General features: G+C 32.1%; 2 protein-coding genes across 2 annotated transcripts; one reads left to right on the top strand and one right to left on the bottom strand.

Moving 5' to 3' along the window:
• Nucleotides 1-7612: 7612 nt before the first annotated feature.
• LOC21410537 (E3 ubiquitin-protein ligase At4g11680) lies at nucleotides 7613-11251 on the top strand (the record flags this gene model as incomplete). Its single annotated transcript, XM_010112977.2, has 4 exons — nucleotides 7613-7932; nucleotides 9383-9502; nucleotides 9814-10108; nucleotides 10721-11251. Coding segments are annotated over 4 exons (897 nt in total), but the record flags the coding sequence as incomplete, so codon positions are not given.
• A 3004-nt stretch (nucleotides 11252-14255) lies between these two features.
• LOC21410536 (50S ribosomal protein 5, chloroplastic) lies at nucleotides 14256-15426 on the bottom strand. The gene is made up of 2 exons (XM_010112976.2): nucleotides 15261-15426; nucleotides 14256-14760 (listed from the first exon to the last, which is right to left on the bottom strand). Exons 1-2 carry the CDS (start codon nucleotides 15361-15363, stop codon nucleotides 14429-14431), a joined length of 435 nt encoding a protein of 144 aa, XP_010111278.1. The 5' UTR covers nucleotides 15364-15426; the 3' UTR covers nucleotides 14256-14428.
• Between the last annotated feature and the right edge of the window lie 2277 nt (nucleotides 15427-17703).

The following is a 17703-nucleotide window of genomic DNA, read 5'->3' as shown; positions in this document are numbered from 1 at the left end:
TTTTTAATATTTTTTTTTCGTTCAAAAAAAAAAAAAAAAAAAAAAAAAAAAAACTAAACTTGGTTTAAGTATTTTGTGTCTTTTGGTGTTTTGTGACTTTTCTTCAACACTTTTTTACTTAGCTCTTAAAAATCTAGTAGGAGACCATTATTTATTTGGTCCTTTTGTACTTTTTACCCCATTAAAAGCTTGTCTAAGACAATCAAGTATTTGGTATGTTCAGCGTAATAAAAGTATTTGGTTTGTTCTTTCATTTCTTTTTTAAAAAATTGATATTTTATATTTCAAATGTACTTCATTAAAAAATCGTTTAATTTAATTTGTTCCTATAAAAATTATTTTACTTGAATATAATCCTCTAAAAAACTATTCTATTAAATGTGGTCTTCATAAATGTATATTTTTTTAATAACCTTAAAATAATTTCTCTATTCTTCTAAAAGAAGAAATTTCTAAAAAATAACCTGATTAAGTCTATTTCTTATAATTATTTTCTCTTTTTACCTTTTTTACCCCTAAATCTTATGTTATTTTTCTCAATCTTTTGAAATATTATTTTTTAAGTAATGTCTTCTTTTTAATTTTATTACTTAAGTCTACTGAACTTTTTTTTTTTTTTTGAGAATTATCAAACTAAGAAATGAAACTAAAACTTTTGAAAATTAAACATTTATGTATAAAAAAAAAAAATACTCATGTGCTCACACGTGGCTCCAATTAGTATTATTAATAAGACAGAGTTGTTGCGGTTTTGTTACTGTGACTAGTAGAGTATCAATTTGAATTGTCAACGGTAACCGCTATTAGTAAAACCAGAGACCATGTCAAGTTCGAGATATGGGTTAATTAAGAGCCCGTTTAGTTCGCTGATTCAAGTTTTTAATTTGAGTTGAGATGTGATTTTATATGAGAATTTTTTAATGTAGCAAAAAAGTTAGATGTGATTGTTTGTGAGAGTTTTTTACTGTAGCAAAACTCAAATTTTAAACTCAAATCAGCGAAATGAACGGGACCTAAGAAGTAATGATCAACTATTTCCTTCTCACATTCTTAAATCTTATGCGCCCTAACATCTTTGCGCCACAGTTAGTATACCAATGACTAACATGTGCCCGACTCTTCGTCGTCTCAATCAATTGCTCGCCAGACGACAACAAGATCCCTGTCGTCATGCAGATAGAGGGGGGCTTAGGCCAAACTGAGCAGGAGCATGAAGACTAGCTCGCACACCAACTCGTTGAAGAAGACGCTTGATGTCTAATTTGGCACGCACGTCGACGCACAAGCCATGTTTCTGACCATGTAATTTTTGTCGTGGTTCAGTCCGCGGATTTAAATTTTTAATTTGATTTGATATGTGATTTTATGTGAGAGTTTTTTATTGTAGCAAAAAAAATTAGATGTGACTTTTTGTGAGAGCTTTTAACTGTAGCAAAATTAGAATTAAAAACTCAAATTTGCGAAATGAACGAGGCATACAGTAAAACTTATTATATTGTTGTTCTAATATCTCATGAACCTTAATTGTATTCTTCTTCGTACAGGATTGTATTGTGTTTAATGCTAATCGGTGGAAGCTGCATGCACTTTTGTTACATTTCATCTTCTTTTTTTTTAGAAGGGTGTTACATTTCATCTTCTTAAAACTTACGTCAGTGATGTTCATTTGTTACCATGTTGAGCAACTATCGAAACTCAAAAATCTTTATTGTCTTCACTCATTTTTCATTCTCAATAATCTAAAGAGTTTTTAGCAAATGCTCTCTGAACTTCATAATTTAGCAAATTGTCCTTAAATTTTTTAGTTTTAGTAATTAATTCCCTCAACTTGCATAACTGTTGCAATTAGCCCTTTTTACAAACGGATGCTAAAGAACTAACAGAAATTGAAATCTGTTAGTCACATGTAGGGTTCTAAAGGGGCATAATTGGCATTTTATATATCCTAATTATTAAATAAAACATTAATAAAAAAACCTAGATTAATCTCAACCACTCATATTTTATTCTTTTAATCTCAGTAATTGGATATGAAAAAAACCTAGCAGCAAATGGTGATTTGGGTCTATCTCTGCCTTTCTCGCACTGGGTATTCATCAACATCTCAGACGCAGACAACGACTCTGAAAATCCCAAAGAAGGAAAACGATAACAAGAAGAAAAACTCTGATGATTTGTGAGTCCAATTAGCGTTTATGTCCTTTAAGAATAAATGTAACAATGTTAATTTGACATTTTGATATCAATAAAGTATTATTTATTTCATATATCAAGTATTGTTCTCTTTGTGCGGCTCATATTAGTTGAATGTATGATAAATAAACTGAAAGTCTGAGATTGTCGCTCTAAGTTTAAATTATGTATATAATGTGAAGAATATACATATTAAACATGAATCTAAAGATAATAATATAAATTATATGATCCGTAATCGAATGAATAAAGTTTGGGCGCAATATTTATATTAAGATTGTTATGTTGTCTACTTCTTGACAGAGACAACTTATCTTGATCGTCGGAGTGGGACTTCATGGGTAGAGACGTAAATATAGTTCAATTAGTGGAATATATATTGAATTTGACCAAAGTTGAATTGTTTTAATTAAAAATTTTGTTTGAATAAAGAAATTCACTTTCGACAACTTATATGTAATCTATCTTAGTACTGAGATGAATAACAAACCCGTATATTTGCCTTGTATCTTTTGATGTACCAAAAGGTGACATCCTGACATTGTTGAAAGTATGCATACTGGTATGTTGTATTGGGAATAACGTCCTTAAAACATGAAATGTAATAAGGATTTAATTATTTATTTAATAAAATAGAAATTTCATTATTTTATGTCCATGTATTATTGTAAACTTTATGAATAGTATCATTGAAAATTCTATGATTATTTATATAACCTTAATTTTTGTATATATGTGTTATATATTATAAGATAATATTTAAGGATAATAATCGAAATGAGTCCATAATGAACTTAATTAAAGCTCATAATTTTTAATTAAAAAATAATAATACATGTCATTCCCATCACGAATGGAATGAGCTTATCCCCATCGTTGATATTAAGGGACATCAAATGAGTGTATTTTACATAATAAGATTATGTAAGACTGAGACGCAAACACAATATCAATTTCTGATAATTTTCATTAAGTATAGAAATTCTAATTGAGTTTACTGATGGTCATATATATAATGATCTTAATCCTGAGCTATTAGTATACTCCTATTTATAGATTTGTGTCTTTTGACTTACTCGATACATATTTCAAGATCACTAAATTCTATTCCTTGTATCTTGGAGATATGATGAAGTAGGTAGTCAGGAATGTTAATATTATGAGATAAAATCTATTAGTAGATAAATAAGTCTCTTGAGGTTCGATTCGATACTTGAGTATGTAACGAGCTTGGTTCATGAATTTGTTTCATGAATATACTATTTATTAGAGAATTAATGATACTTAAGGATAAAATTATAATTAGAGAGGTTAACGGATTATACCTAGCTCTAATTATAAATTATTTATGGAAGATCAATTTACATGCAATGGCTATATCAAATGGATGTTTCATTGATGTAAATAAATGTGTGTAATATTAAGAATGCAATTCAAAGTTTATAGTGGAGTAACTTTAAAATTAATGGAATTAATCAATTGATTAAAGAGTTTGATCAATTTAATTTTATTAGAATTTGATATTATAGGTCTATGAGTCACTACGTCATCCTTGTAATTCCTACAACGGAGAAATTGTAAGAGATATGTCTATTTTTTGTTTTGATCGATTGAGTCGGTTGAATTCAAAGAGAAACCAACTTACTCTTCAACCTTCATTAACTCCTTAGCAAGGATGAAAATGTTGATCTCAACGGGTTGTCGAGGTTTTGATTTATGAATAATATAAATGGAACCATGTATGAAATTGTCCACAACATTATCGATATTTTCACGATATTATCCATATATTTGAAGTCTCGACATAGATAACAGGGAAAGAGAGGGGAAGATAGTTTTCCTGAAGCGTCCATAAAATGTCTACAAAATCCAAAAATATTTCTAATATTGGTGAATATTACGAATACCCAGGATATTTTTTTTGGATATGTCCACAAAATTTCCAAAAACACAGAGAAAAGTTTCTTTTTTTCCCCACAAAAATCAATTTTTGAAGCCCTTTTTTTCTATTATTTTGTAATAAATTGTGATAACTAAATGGTAGAAAACAACATAAAAAAAGACATGGTGTAACTCAAATGAGTCAAACTGATGATGCGTCTGAGGCCTTGAGTTTTAATTCATGAGTTTAGAAATTGAGCAAAGTTCAAATGGTTATAACCATTCATATAGTTCTCATGAAGACTACTCATCAAGTTGGATAAACAAACAAGAAGAGATTAAGAAACATTAACGTGAAATATTAACAACTACCTATATAATTATTCAAGGTGATATGTTGGCAAATGTATTGTTTAAATCAAACTCATAACCTATATAATATTTTCCAATTTGCTAGAAACTCGTGTTGGTATTAAAAGACTTGAAGTTTGTCTGTACTCTATTATATTTGATAGTTAATTTTTATGTATCGTATTATATTATTGTATCTTTTTTTAATGAGTATGTAAAATTATATTGGGATCATAATTCATATATAATTATGATAGTTTCTTATTATATTATGCAACATAACTCTCATATTCCGATAAAGTGTATTATTTTGTTACTAAATTAGTAAAAACTAAGTAATATTGATTGTTTTAGCATTTTGTATAGTTTCAAAAAGAATTTTCAGGTTTTCTCAAGATATTTTTTTTTTTCCAGAATATCCGTCAACATCAACATTTTTATCGACATTATTCGTAAATCAAAATATTGACAACCTCATCGATATCGACCATTTCATCCTTGGACGAAACTACCAATATTACCAATGTCGACGAATATGCTGCAACAATACATATCTTGAGAAAACCTTAAAGACTTTTTTTATTGAAACTATACAAATGCTAAAAACAATCAACATTACTTAATTTGAACTAATTATGACAATAAAATACATTTTCTATTGGAATATAAGAGTTATGGTACATGGTATAATAGGACATTATGATAACTATATACGGATTATGATTCTAATATAATTTTACATATTCAATATAAACGAATACAAAATATAATAGAGTACATAAAAATTAACTACCAAACATGATATAGTTTATATATAAATTTCAAATATTTTATTTAATACCAAAACAAGTTTTTAGAAGGTAAGAAAGCATTATGTAAGTTCCGATCTTGATCTAAACAATATATTTTCCAATACATTGCCTTTGAATAGTTATGGGGGTAGTTATTAATGTAACAAGTGTATGTTTCTTGATCTTTTCTCAATGTTAACTCCTAAATTGGATATGATGTGTTTTATCCTACTTGATGAGTAGGTTTCATGGGTGTGTATGACATTTCAACACTAACTTGTGGTGGAAGGTACATTAATGTATCAAACCATATTGTTTTTTACCTTTTTAATTAGACCCCATTTAGGAATTATATGAATAATTATAACTATATAAACTTTGCTCTGTTGCTAAGCTCATGAATCAAAATTCAAGACCATAGAATCATATCCAATTTGACTCATTTGAATCACCTCACGTCTTTTTAATATTTTTTTCTCACTATTCAGACCTTTAATTGGAAAGGAATAGGAAAAATGTGCCACACAATTAATTTTCATGTACAAAAGAAAATTTTCATGGAGTTTTTGAATATTTAGTGGACATTTTTAAAAATATCTTAGATATTAATGGATAATCACTGATATTATAGATATTTTTGGACATCATCGATATTATATTGTGCATATTTTTAAACATTGTCGGTATTTTGTAAATATTTCGAGAAGAATATCCTTCTCCCGCTATCCATGTTGAGACTTTAAAAAATGGATAAAAAATATGAATAATGTTGTAGACATATTTGTGCTCCTCGGAATAGCCAAGTTACCAAGGATTTCCACTCGAAACTAGGGCAAGTCGAATTGCTCGACTTCGTTGGAGTGTACGTGGGAAAGTGCACGAGATCTTCAAAAGAATAAGAAAAGGGAAATTTCAGCAGTTGCATTAAGGCCTCATTCATTTTATCGATTTGAGTTTTCAGTTCTAAGTTTCTACAGTTAAAAGCTCTTAGAAAACGTCACATCTAACTTTTTCTATTATAGTTAAAATTTTTTAAAAAATATCACATCTCAACTTAAATTGAAAATTTTAATCCGTGAAGCGAACGAGGCCTAAATCTACACATCATTTTGCTATTTTTTAACCTTTCATTTTGACAATTTTTTATTTTCACTCTACACTATATAATGTTAGGATACGTGAAATTACCTTAGACTGCCGTTCACCAATCCGTCCCTTTTCCATATAAGCCGATTCAAATTGCGAGACTGGAAATAGCATTTTATACTCAGTGGGGTTGAAGACTAACTCTATACGTATAAACTATGAATCCTTTGGAATTTCAAACAAAAAAATAAAAAATAAAAAAAAGTATGAATTGTTTGGAACATTGATTAAAAAGGTTTAAAATTATGAAAGTGGTACTTGCATAAGCAAAAAATGTCAATCAAAAAGTTGAAAAATGAGAAATGAAAATTATTCAGTTTTTTCTTTTTTTAATAACAGATGAAAATCATTGTTTTTGTCTGCCTGTAAATTACTCCCAAGCACGTGTCAATCATGTAGGTGGGTAATTCAACAACCTCACCATAATTGGACCCCAAACCCCAAATAGCTCATTAGTTATTCCAATCCTAATCATCTTTTTTTGCCCTTTTGAGAGAAAATAAAAAATCTCATTATTAAAATATATTGTAAATTTCTTTTATATCACAAATAATTTGATTATTTTTTTATAATATATAGCTTATTTTTCATAACTTGTAGATTATTTTTTGTAATTTATAGGTTATTTTTTATAACTGCAGATTATCTTACGTGGTCTATAAGTTATGTTTTTTTGTAATTTATAGATTATCTTTTATAGTAGTATTAAAATTTTGTATAATGATATAAATAATAGAGTTAAAAAAATAATAGTTAAACTTAAATTTTTCTCTTTTTGTTGAGTAACCTAATTATCCTTTTTTTCATAGCATTAAAACAAAAAATATTTCGTAAGCACAATTAATTTTGGTTATTTTTTTCACTAATACATGAGTAATTGTCTAGATAATTATAAAATGCACTGTCATAATTATTGATACTGCAGAAATCCTTGATCTGAATACGACGTCGTTGCAACCTAATCTTTCGTACTTTTGTTAATCCATTAGTAGTTGAAAATGGCACCACACTCTCTCAGTGGAAAACACACTTGCCCAATTTTTTTTCTCTCTTCCCAAACAACTCTTCCACCAGCAGCTCCTAACCCATTTCTCCCTCTTCTTTCTCTCTCTAACCCAACCCAACAATGGACGAAGACCAACCATTGAACAATGTCAGCGTCCACAGTGGAAGACGAACCGATTCGGTGCTCCGCGGGCCCACCATAAGCACCACTACAACCACTACCTTCTCTTTCCCCCCCCCCCCCCCCCCCCCGCCGCCTCTTCGCCGCCGCCGCCCGCCGCCGGATTCTCCTTGGCGACGGAGACGGTGACGGTGAGAGCTGCGCTTACTCGAAGCCGATCCTGGTGCTGGACGTGGTGTGGAACTTGGCCTTTGTTCTGGTCTCGGCGGTGGTGCTGTTGTCCACTTTCAGAGAGAAACCCTCGACTCCTTTGAGAGTTTGGATCGCTGGGTACGCTTTTCAGTGCGTTTTGCATGTGGGTTTCGTCTGCTTCGATTATCGGCGGAGAGGTTTCGCGGATCTCGTCGGCTTTGGTGGTCTTTCGCTTTCTCAGAGACGTACCAGGTGAGTTCTTTTCTACACGAAATTTTGGTTTTCGAATTTGAATTTTTCGTTTTCTTTGATGGGTATGAAGAAATTTAGCTCACTGTCTAAGTTAATTGATCAATTAAGTAGGAAAATAAGCATTGTTATTATGTTTTTATGTGATAGTTAAGAGTACAATTTGGTACTCAAATTCAAATTGGCGTTATAAATGAAGATCAGGTCTTTAGACCCTTGACTGCCTTATTAGGCCTTCGGAAATCCTTTAGCCAAAAAAAAGAGGACTCGAGAAATGTCAAAAGTTGAGGGCTACTAAGATACTAGTAGGGCTTTCTTAGATTTCCTTTTGTAGAAGTTGGAAATGTTAGATATCAACACTATTGAAAATTGAAAAACACGTTTGCTTGTATTGAGATGTATTCTTAGCATTATCGTTCTTTACTCCAACTCAAACGCTTGGAAGCAAGTCGATTTTACTACTGCATTGAACACTTTCCTAGTTTTGCTTGCAACTTTCCTCCTCTTGGTGGTAAAAATAGTTAGTAAATTTGTTGCAACAATTTATCTCAGAAAAATTTTTGTTCATGGTAGCATGCTACGAAAAACCAAAGGGTGTATGGGAAAACATAAATTGTGGTCCCAAGTGGCAGTGATTGGATGAGCTTCTAAAGGAATTGGTTTGCATTAGTTTGAAAGGAAACTAACTTCAGTTATTATTGTGCTGAACTTTGATGTAAGAAAAAAAATGAAATTTTAATCAAACTTGATGCCGTTAATTGTTTCATATATATATATATTAATAAATGTTCGTTTAAGAGCGTTTTAAATGGTAAAACGAAATCCCTTTTAAAAGTGGATTTTTTTTGGGGGGATAAAATCATTTTGGTACACTGTGTTATAGCAAAACATGCTCTTGGAACCCTGTGTTTTTGATAATATTAAAACGGTACCTCGACGGTTTTAAAAACATCTTCTTGGTACCTTGAAGCTGATTTTTGGGACATGTAATGTCCAAACTACCCTTCTTGTTAATTAAATGCAAATCAATATTTTTTTAAAAAAATCTGAAATTAAAATATTTAAAAGAAAACAATAAAATAAAAAAGTTCATGATTTTTTTTTCTAGATTTATGAGGTTTTGGTTAACTAAATAGAAGGGTACTAAGGTCATTTTACGTCTCAAAAATCAGCTTCAGGGTACTAAGAAGATGTTTCTAAAAACGTCGAGGTACCATTTTAATACTATAAAAAATACAGGGTACCAAGAGTATGTTTTGCTATAATACAGTTGTAGTCTCCATTAAATAAAAAAAAAAAAAAAACTCTGGGGACTCTTCTCATTGTGATGGACATTTGTAGTCTCTTAGTTTTTTTTTTATTTTTTTTATTATTTTTTTTTATAATAAAGTCTTTTTAAAGTTATTTGGAGAATGCGACTCTATTTCATTGTTCATTTATATTTGTCTTCCAGCATCATGAAAAGGTTGGAGTCTGTGAATACAATTGTGTCATCCATCTGGTGGATGTGTGGATTCTATTGGATTGTAGAGGGTGGCCAAACACTTCTGCAAGATTCTCCACGGCTTTACTGGTAACTCCTGTGACAAATTTTTTAAAATTTCTTGATAATAACCCTTACTGTATCTCTTTAGTTTAACATATGAAACTTGGATAAACTAAGCATGCTTGTCTATGAAGAGAGAGCACGGTCTTAATTTCATGTTCCAACAATGTTAGAAATCAGATTATGATTACACCAAGAAATTCATGAATATTAGCATTACAAAGTCAAGTATGCGATTTTAGTGAAATACGGTGATCAATTATAATGTACTTTAAACTTAGGTGCATGTTTATACAAATGCAAAAACCTCATTAATGAGCTCCTGTTCGCAAATGCAGGTTAACAGTCGTATTCCTCGCCTTTGATGTGTTCTTTATTATCTTTTGCATTGGCATGGCATTTGTCATTTTCTTTGCTCTCTGCTGTTGTATTCCAATTGTAGCATTCGCGTATTCTATGGCAATTAGAGATGGTGCATCGGAAGATGATATCAGGAATCTTCCAAAGTATAGATTTTGCCAGGATAGTTCTTCGATGACCCTTGATAATGATAAGAAGCAGGATATTCTTACAGCACAGTTAGAGTCAAGTAATAACCACATCAAGGAACTTGCGCTTAACCCAGAAGATTCCGTAAGCTCCGTTTTCCTTATCTTCTTTTGTTTATTCAACCTTTTCCTTTCATCAGATTTGTTTGGTAGTTGAATTGATGTGATGATCATTTTGATTATGATGTTGAGTGCATAAATTGTTTGGTATTATTGACTTTGTTTTTCTCTTTGCACCCCTGACCAACACGACTCGTCAAATTAGATTTTCCTGCTCTGACATGCTGTGCTCAGCTTCTTAACAAGTATGCAATAGTTATGGGAGTGGACAACCTTGTCTGGTGTTGCTTGGTTTTACTTTTAGCTGTATCACACAGTTACTTGTACGAACCTATTCAAATATTCTTCATTTGATGTCTTCATAAATTATTTTCCATTTTTTACATGCTAACAAAGTATATCAAGTAGAGACCATCTTATTTCTTTTGGTTCTTCGTTCCCCTTATTTAGTTATTTATTTTTTAATTTTTTCTTTGATAAGCGTTCATTGCGTAACTTGTTTAAAACACTATGCTGCATAAAAATCAATGATGCTTCTATAGTTCTATTGTTCTCTCAAAGTGCGGTGATTTGTAAATTTTTGTATAAAAAGGATGAGACATATGAAATTCAACTCATTTCTGTGTGATTTTGACAGGAGTGTTGCATTTGCCTCTCTCGATATGCCGATGGAGCCGAGCTGTATACGCTCCCATGCAGCCATCATTTTCATTGTGGTTGCATAAGCAAATGGCTTCGAATAAACGCAACATGTCCCCTCTGCAAGTTCAATATCCTGAGGAGTGATACTTTGGTTTAATAATATTCTCCACAGATGGAGAATTCTTCTAACAATCCAGATGGTCATTTGCTGATCTGCTGACAACTGATGGTAAAAGGAAAACTTAGGAAAAAGAAAGAGCTCTTTACTTTCGCGGTTCCCATCCCATCATCGGGATTTTTTCTTTTATGTTTTCCTAAGCCTCTTTGTGCATAGAATTTCAGACTTAGTTTGCGGTTATTGTATATTATGTAGATGTGATAAGAGAATGATGACCATTTGCCTAAGACTGCTCGTTTTAGTGGCACCGGAGGGTTTGGTGGGATGAGTTTGGGGGAGGTTGCGGCTTTAATCCCGTGTTATATTAAAAAAAAGAGAAGTATGACCATTTGGATAGTACTAGTACTACTATTTGATAACTCTACTTTTCTTTTATTATTATTGAAAAAAAAAAGAAAAGAAAAAGTTGCAGCCAGAACTAGAAGCCCCACCTGGTAAGAAAGGGTAAGTATGTAAAGGGATGAGAATGCATATTCCGTGGGTCCAAAAAGGTTGCGACTTCTGTAAATGGTTGATGTTAAGAGAACCCGTTCTGTGCACTAACTTTTTGACTGGCAAAAAGCCGTATTGTAACTTTTTAAAGACAAAAGTAAGTATTGTTTTGGCAAAACAAAAGTAGGCATTAGTGACTCCACATTAATTAAATTCCAGTAATAAGAAATTGCTGGACTACTTAGTCTGCTTCAAGTAGACGTTCCTAGTTTTGTTAAAAGTTTTATTGTTTAAAAAGTTGTTTTTCGTTAATCCTTAATCGATTTTTGATAATTTATTGATTGATTTTAGTAAATTATTGACTAACTAATCGTTAGTTTATCAGCGGATGTCTAATGTATCTACTTTCAGTTAGGTAAACTATTTATTCTTAAATTTCTGGAAAGCAATAATGTTAACTAGAAACGTTTACTAAAAATTGTTTTAAAAAGGTCATTTTAATAAAAATCCCTTAAATAATCTGATCTTCATCCAAAGAGAGAGTACCATGTTGTTAAACTATAGTAAGACTCTTGCTTTAGTCCCTGAATTTGGAAATCAATAATAGTAGTCCTTAAATTTTTCTAACCGTTCAATGTTTGTTGGTTCAAGTTCTCCATATGAAAATATGATTTTTTGTCATTCATTTTTTATTTTTTGCAGCAATGAAATGTTGAGTTATAGTGCGAGTATTAATGGTGCTGCTAAGATGTGGGGTTGAGTGAGTCTTCTTTCTTGCTCTATTTGCCTGTGAAGTTGCCGTGAGTGTTTGGCCCCTTTCTGAACGGTGGAGCTGATTTCTAAGTAAAAAGGTTTTCCTGAATCCTGTGGCTGGCCTTTTTTGGACAGTCTTTACCCCAAAGCTTGGAGATTTCTGCTCGGTATAGTCTTATGAAATGTTTGGAATGCTTGTAACTCCGTGGTCCATCGCGGAGTTGATAGAAATGCAGCCATTGCATGGCAGCTATTATTCGTACGGTTCGGGGGCTGTTTCTGCACCATAGAAAAGAGGATGGATGGATCTCCTCTCATATTGCAGTGTGCGGCGGTTAGGGAAGGCCACATTACAAAGCTAGTGCTATCTCTCAGATTTCAATTGTTCCGATGGGAATTTTTGGTTCAAGGATGATCCTGTTTGTGCCTCTTGTAGTTGCCAACTCTGCTATGCTGTTTTATTGAGTTTGAATGAAATTCTTCCTTTAAAAATAAAATAACATAAAAGTGATGGTGTTATTCATTCATCCTGCCCTCATTGCATTTCTTAGGGAAATATTGGATGCTATGCTACCTTGTGTTCAAACAAGGACCTAACTTGGTAACCTAAGGAGTGCCAAAATTATAACAAACAAAATGAAAGTATACTCCCAATCAAGTATGGACGTTTTATTTATTTATTTATTTATTTTATTTATTGAATTGTGAATCATATAGTATGAATGTGGACTTCCCTGAGATGAGAACCGCGTAGTTAATAGACAGAAAAGGCAAAACGCCACTAAGGTAATAGTCTAATAGGATTGAACTTACTCCCAAGTGGTTTGATGGATAAGAGGCCTTAGGTTCGAGTCTCATATGAAGCACTTGATACTATCTTCTGGCTATCAACTCAATGTTCATCATCACCTAATCGAGATGAGGTAAGGCGTTGTCACCCAACTGGCTAGCTCACAAAAAAAAAGGGACATGGCTCCACTATCGACAATAGGCCACTGCGTCTAAATTTTCGCATCCTTTCTTAACTCAAACTGTATTGTCAACCATGTCAGTAAAAAGTCATAACTGCCTTCCCTGTTTGCCTTCTAATTTCCTCCCCAGCTGCAGATTGTTTTGGGATTTTACTTCATTGATTAGAGCACAGGGAGAAAAATATCTCTACCCTGTCGGGTTATACATCGTCGAGTTCTAAGAGAAAAGGTATCTAGGAGTGGAAATTTATCCAACAAGCACAATCCAAATATCATTACAACATCTGTAATCAAAACTAATAACGACATTCATTTCTTACTTATTTTCCAGCTAATTGATATACCCTACAATGTTGGTTCAAAAACTTATTATTCTAATCATATCACCTTTTAACTCTATCCTTGGAAAAATCTTATTCATCGCACGACAAAATAACTATCAAGGAAACAGTTTTGAGTTTTAAAACCAGAACTTCCCCAGTTTTTATTATTATTTTTTATTTTTATTATTTTTATTTTTGGGTTCTTTTCAAAGACTCCTTGTCCTTCTCTACTTGTAAATTTTTACTCCATATCCATTGATATATCAATGAAAGTTATTGTCGTTTCTTTTCCAAAAAAAAAGGCAACAGTTTCGAACGCCCATGCCTAGCATTAATGGATAAGCAGGAAAGTCCACATGGGATGATTTATCGTTAAAAAACACGCTGACAATTCCTTTTCCTAGATATCCTTATCAAAATCAGATGAGAAAGCTTTAAACAAGTTTCATTTATATAGTAAATATACCAAGAGATGGAAACAAAACCCTTCCACGATATTCTATAACATTGACGACAAGACAACGGTAAGATGCAGTTCAGTATGCAACGAGGAGTCAAAGACTATACTCAGTCCGCCTGAGAAAACACAAGCCTTACAGTTTCGAAGAAAATCACAAGTAACGAAAGCTCATTGTGTCAGGACAACATTAATAAGTTTACTTCCCTATACTTAGCACCACTACTGTTCTCGATGAAACAAGAAATGTCTGTTTGCCATAAAAACACAGAATTTTAACTGTGTCCTGCATCATATGGCGTTTAGTACCTCTTGTGAAAATTACGAGTTTTTCAAATCAAGCATACTACGATTGGTAGAAGTCAACTTGTAATTGCATTCATTCCAATTGCAAGCTAAAGAAATACATCCAAATCTAAATGTCTATACTCAGAATTTGAATTTTAATAAACAGCAATAAATCCATTCAAAATCGAACAAATGAAATTACAATGATATCATATACGTTTCAAATTTTCAAATGGAAACAACATTAGAAGCAAAAGGTGGTCAGAACTAAACCTGCAAGAAGATTAAATCTTGAGGTGGATCAGACGTTCTTCAACTTCTTCATCTTTGAAGGAGGCCATCGGCCCTTCTTTCTCAGTCTACGCTTCCGAACAAGACGCTTCCTCCGCAGCCTTATTTTCTTAGCCAATTTCATCTTCAGCTTCTGCTCCAACCTCTCTTGCAGCTTTGACTCCAATGGAAGTTTGTCAACCGAGACCGCCTCTTCTTTTCCATCCGACAGGGCCTCGCTACTTTCAGAAGAAGCTTTGACAACTACAGAACAACTTCTGCTGACAACAAATGGCATCTGAAGTCGAACTCCACTGAATGAATTTGGGTGCAGATCAATGGGTTTAATTTGCAGCCTGGAAACTGATAATGGATGCAAAAATATATAATGTGAATATAACTAAAACTCACATAAAAGGAAGACTACTCCATGCGAAACGAACCCAGATAACAAAATAACTATAAATAAACCCCAGATAACAAATTGGTACCAAGATTCTATTTTGAGACGAAAATTTACGTTAATAAGGAATTAAATCAGATGGGTGAGTACAATTTGAAAGATGCAGTGAAAATTTTAAGAACAGTGCAGATAAAAAGAAAAAAAGTGTTGGCAAAAGCAAGAGGTATGTCAACTGTTCGATGAAAAGCCACAGTGGGAATTTAGTATGTATATTATGGGAACTGTTCCATCAGAGACGACACATCGAACGTAGAAGATGAAGAAAAAAAATACCAAAATTCAGCAACGGCATGAGAAGAAAGAACAATATTATGTTTTGAGCCTCAATTGGGTTGTCCAAATTATAAACGTAAGAGAAAAAAAAAAAAAACAGCGAGCCAGAGAGAGAGAGACAACTTACTAGTTGGAATAGCAGTAGCCGATAAGAATGAAGAAGAAGAGGAAGAAGAAGAAGCAGAGAGAGGAGAAGCAGTAACGGGAGTGAAACAGACGACGAGAGCCATTTTTGCTCTCTTTTCTTCCTTTCTCCTTACCCAAATGCAATTTGGTTGGTTTCATTCGTCACGGTGTTTGTGGATAAGCTTTTTTATTTTTTTTTTCCTTCTTTTTTTTTTGTCTTTTTTGAAATGTGTGTGGACGGCTGTGATTTTACCAATATTTTTTTTATTCAGTGAAAGACATTTTACCAACAAAATTTGTCTCTTAAATCTTTTTTCTAAAAATAATAATAATCCATATCCATACTTGACAATCCTTTTAAAACGTTCCAAATCAAGTTCTTCTATTAAAACGTTTGTTAGTGATTTTTTTTTTTATTTTCATTCTTTTTTCTCTCTAATTTTCAAAGAAAAATGCAAATTACAAATTATTAAATACAGATGCATGTGTTCGTTTCTTTTTTCTTATTTGTTACTCTCATTTTTTTCTTTTATAAGTGATTTGAAAAAAATTAAATGACGAGGTAGAGGTATAATAATAATTAGGACTGACAATCTGAATAGCGACGTGACGATACGATTCGAAACTCATACGAAATTAGCGGGTTTAGATTTATTATAAATGAGTTTGGGTCATAATCAAGTTGACAAGATTAACACGATTAATAAATTAGTTGGGTTAGGATTGACCTCTTAACACGAAGTGACACAAATTGAAACGATTAACTATATGTATCATCTACAATCTAATGATATGTGATATAATATGAAAGTTTAAATGACATATTAAATACAAATAATGTGAATTTTAAACTTGTCATGACTGTGTTAAATAAGTCATTATTATACTAGTTATTTATTTTAAACGGGTTGATACGATTAACACGATTAATAAATCAGTCGTTTTGGGTTGACATTTTTGACACGTTTAATAAACATGTCATGTTTAGGTTGATATTTTCTGACACGATTAATAAATGGGTTGACACGAACACGACCCATTAACACGAATTGCCACCCCTAATATTAATTGTTGTTTGAGCTCTATCAACACCTTTGGTTTTCATTCTTGTCTTATAAATGAGTACATCATTTTTTTAAATAAAAAAGGATCTAGTGGTGCACTTCAAGTCCTCTAACCCCTTCAGCTATAGCAGTAATTTCAGGTGCCACCGAGTATGTGAAAAGTGTCTGAACTTGTTTCCCACCAATCATACACCCAGTTTTCACTCTCCCCACCTATAGTGTGGCCCACAGGAGCCCACTTAATTTCCCTTTAATTTTCCCAAAGAGGCTGAGCCACAATCTGCATGAATGGAGGCCATCAACTCAGTTTTCACTCCTCCCACTTATGGTGCCGCCCATAGAGACCCGCTTAATTTCTCCAAAAAGGTTGAGCAACCTTCTATGGGAATGGAGTCTCGAACTCTTAATGAATAGGTAGAAAAAAATCTAGCAAAGACGTTATTACTACTACACCACGACCCTCGGTGATATATGAGTGCATCATTTGACCTTTGTTACTTTTGATCTAATGTGTCATTGATAGTGTAAATGTTTAGATATATATGTTATTCAGAATCCAAATAGTTTATATATACTCAATTTTTGTTCCTTTATTATAATTATTTCTTTTGGGAAAATGCTAATTTACTTTAGGGTTACAGACAAAATAAATACTCGGGACAATTTCAGTTTGATACCGTGTGTTATATTGAAATATGAGTTTTGCACTCTCTATTTTTAATAATTTTATGCCGATACCTTAACCTTTTAAAAAATATTCTTTTAGTACTTTGAGATAATTTTTTAGGACACAAAAAGATAAAATTACTCTTATTATTAAATATATAAAAAAGCTTTTTAGAAATCTTAAACCTGCAACCAAAAATTTTTACTTTATGTTTGAGACAGAGTGAAGTTTAAGTGTTTGGTTACAGGTTTAAGATTTTTTAAAAAGTTTTTTATATTTAAATATATGTGTAATTTTGCATTTTCGTGTCCTATAAAATCGCCCTGAGGCACTAAAAGAAGATTTTTTAAAATATCGAGGTACAAACATAAAATTATTAAAAATAGAGAGTACTAAACTCATATATCGATATAACACATAGTACCAAAATAAAATTTTCCTTAATTACATCTCTATCTTACATATTTCATACTAATTTGACGGGTTAAAAAATTAAAAAGTCCTTGCACTGGTAAAATCGCCTGTTCAAGAATATTTTGACGTTTAACCCTATATGGATTTGGAGGAATATTTTTTTGGTGCTCGATGCAAATCAATCATGCAATGATTCTTTGAGAGAAAGTGTGTAGCAGGGAGCGTGTTAGTATATACGAAGTCAGTGTAAAAGATGTGTTTTATGTCTTCTTGTGGTTATAAGAGTGCAACACTATTTT

Source organism: Morus notabilis, unplaced genomic scaffold, assembly GCF_000414095.1.
Source record: "Morus notabilis unplaced genomic scaffold, ASM41409v2 Scaffold78, whole genome shotgun sequence".
Classification (NCBI taxonomy): domain Eukaryota; kingdom Viridiplantae; phylum Streptophyta; class Magnoliopsida; order Rosales; family Moraceae; genus Morus; species Morus notabilis.
This window is presented reverse-complemented; position numbering and strand designations above follow the sequence as displayed.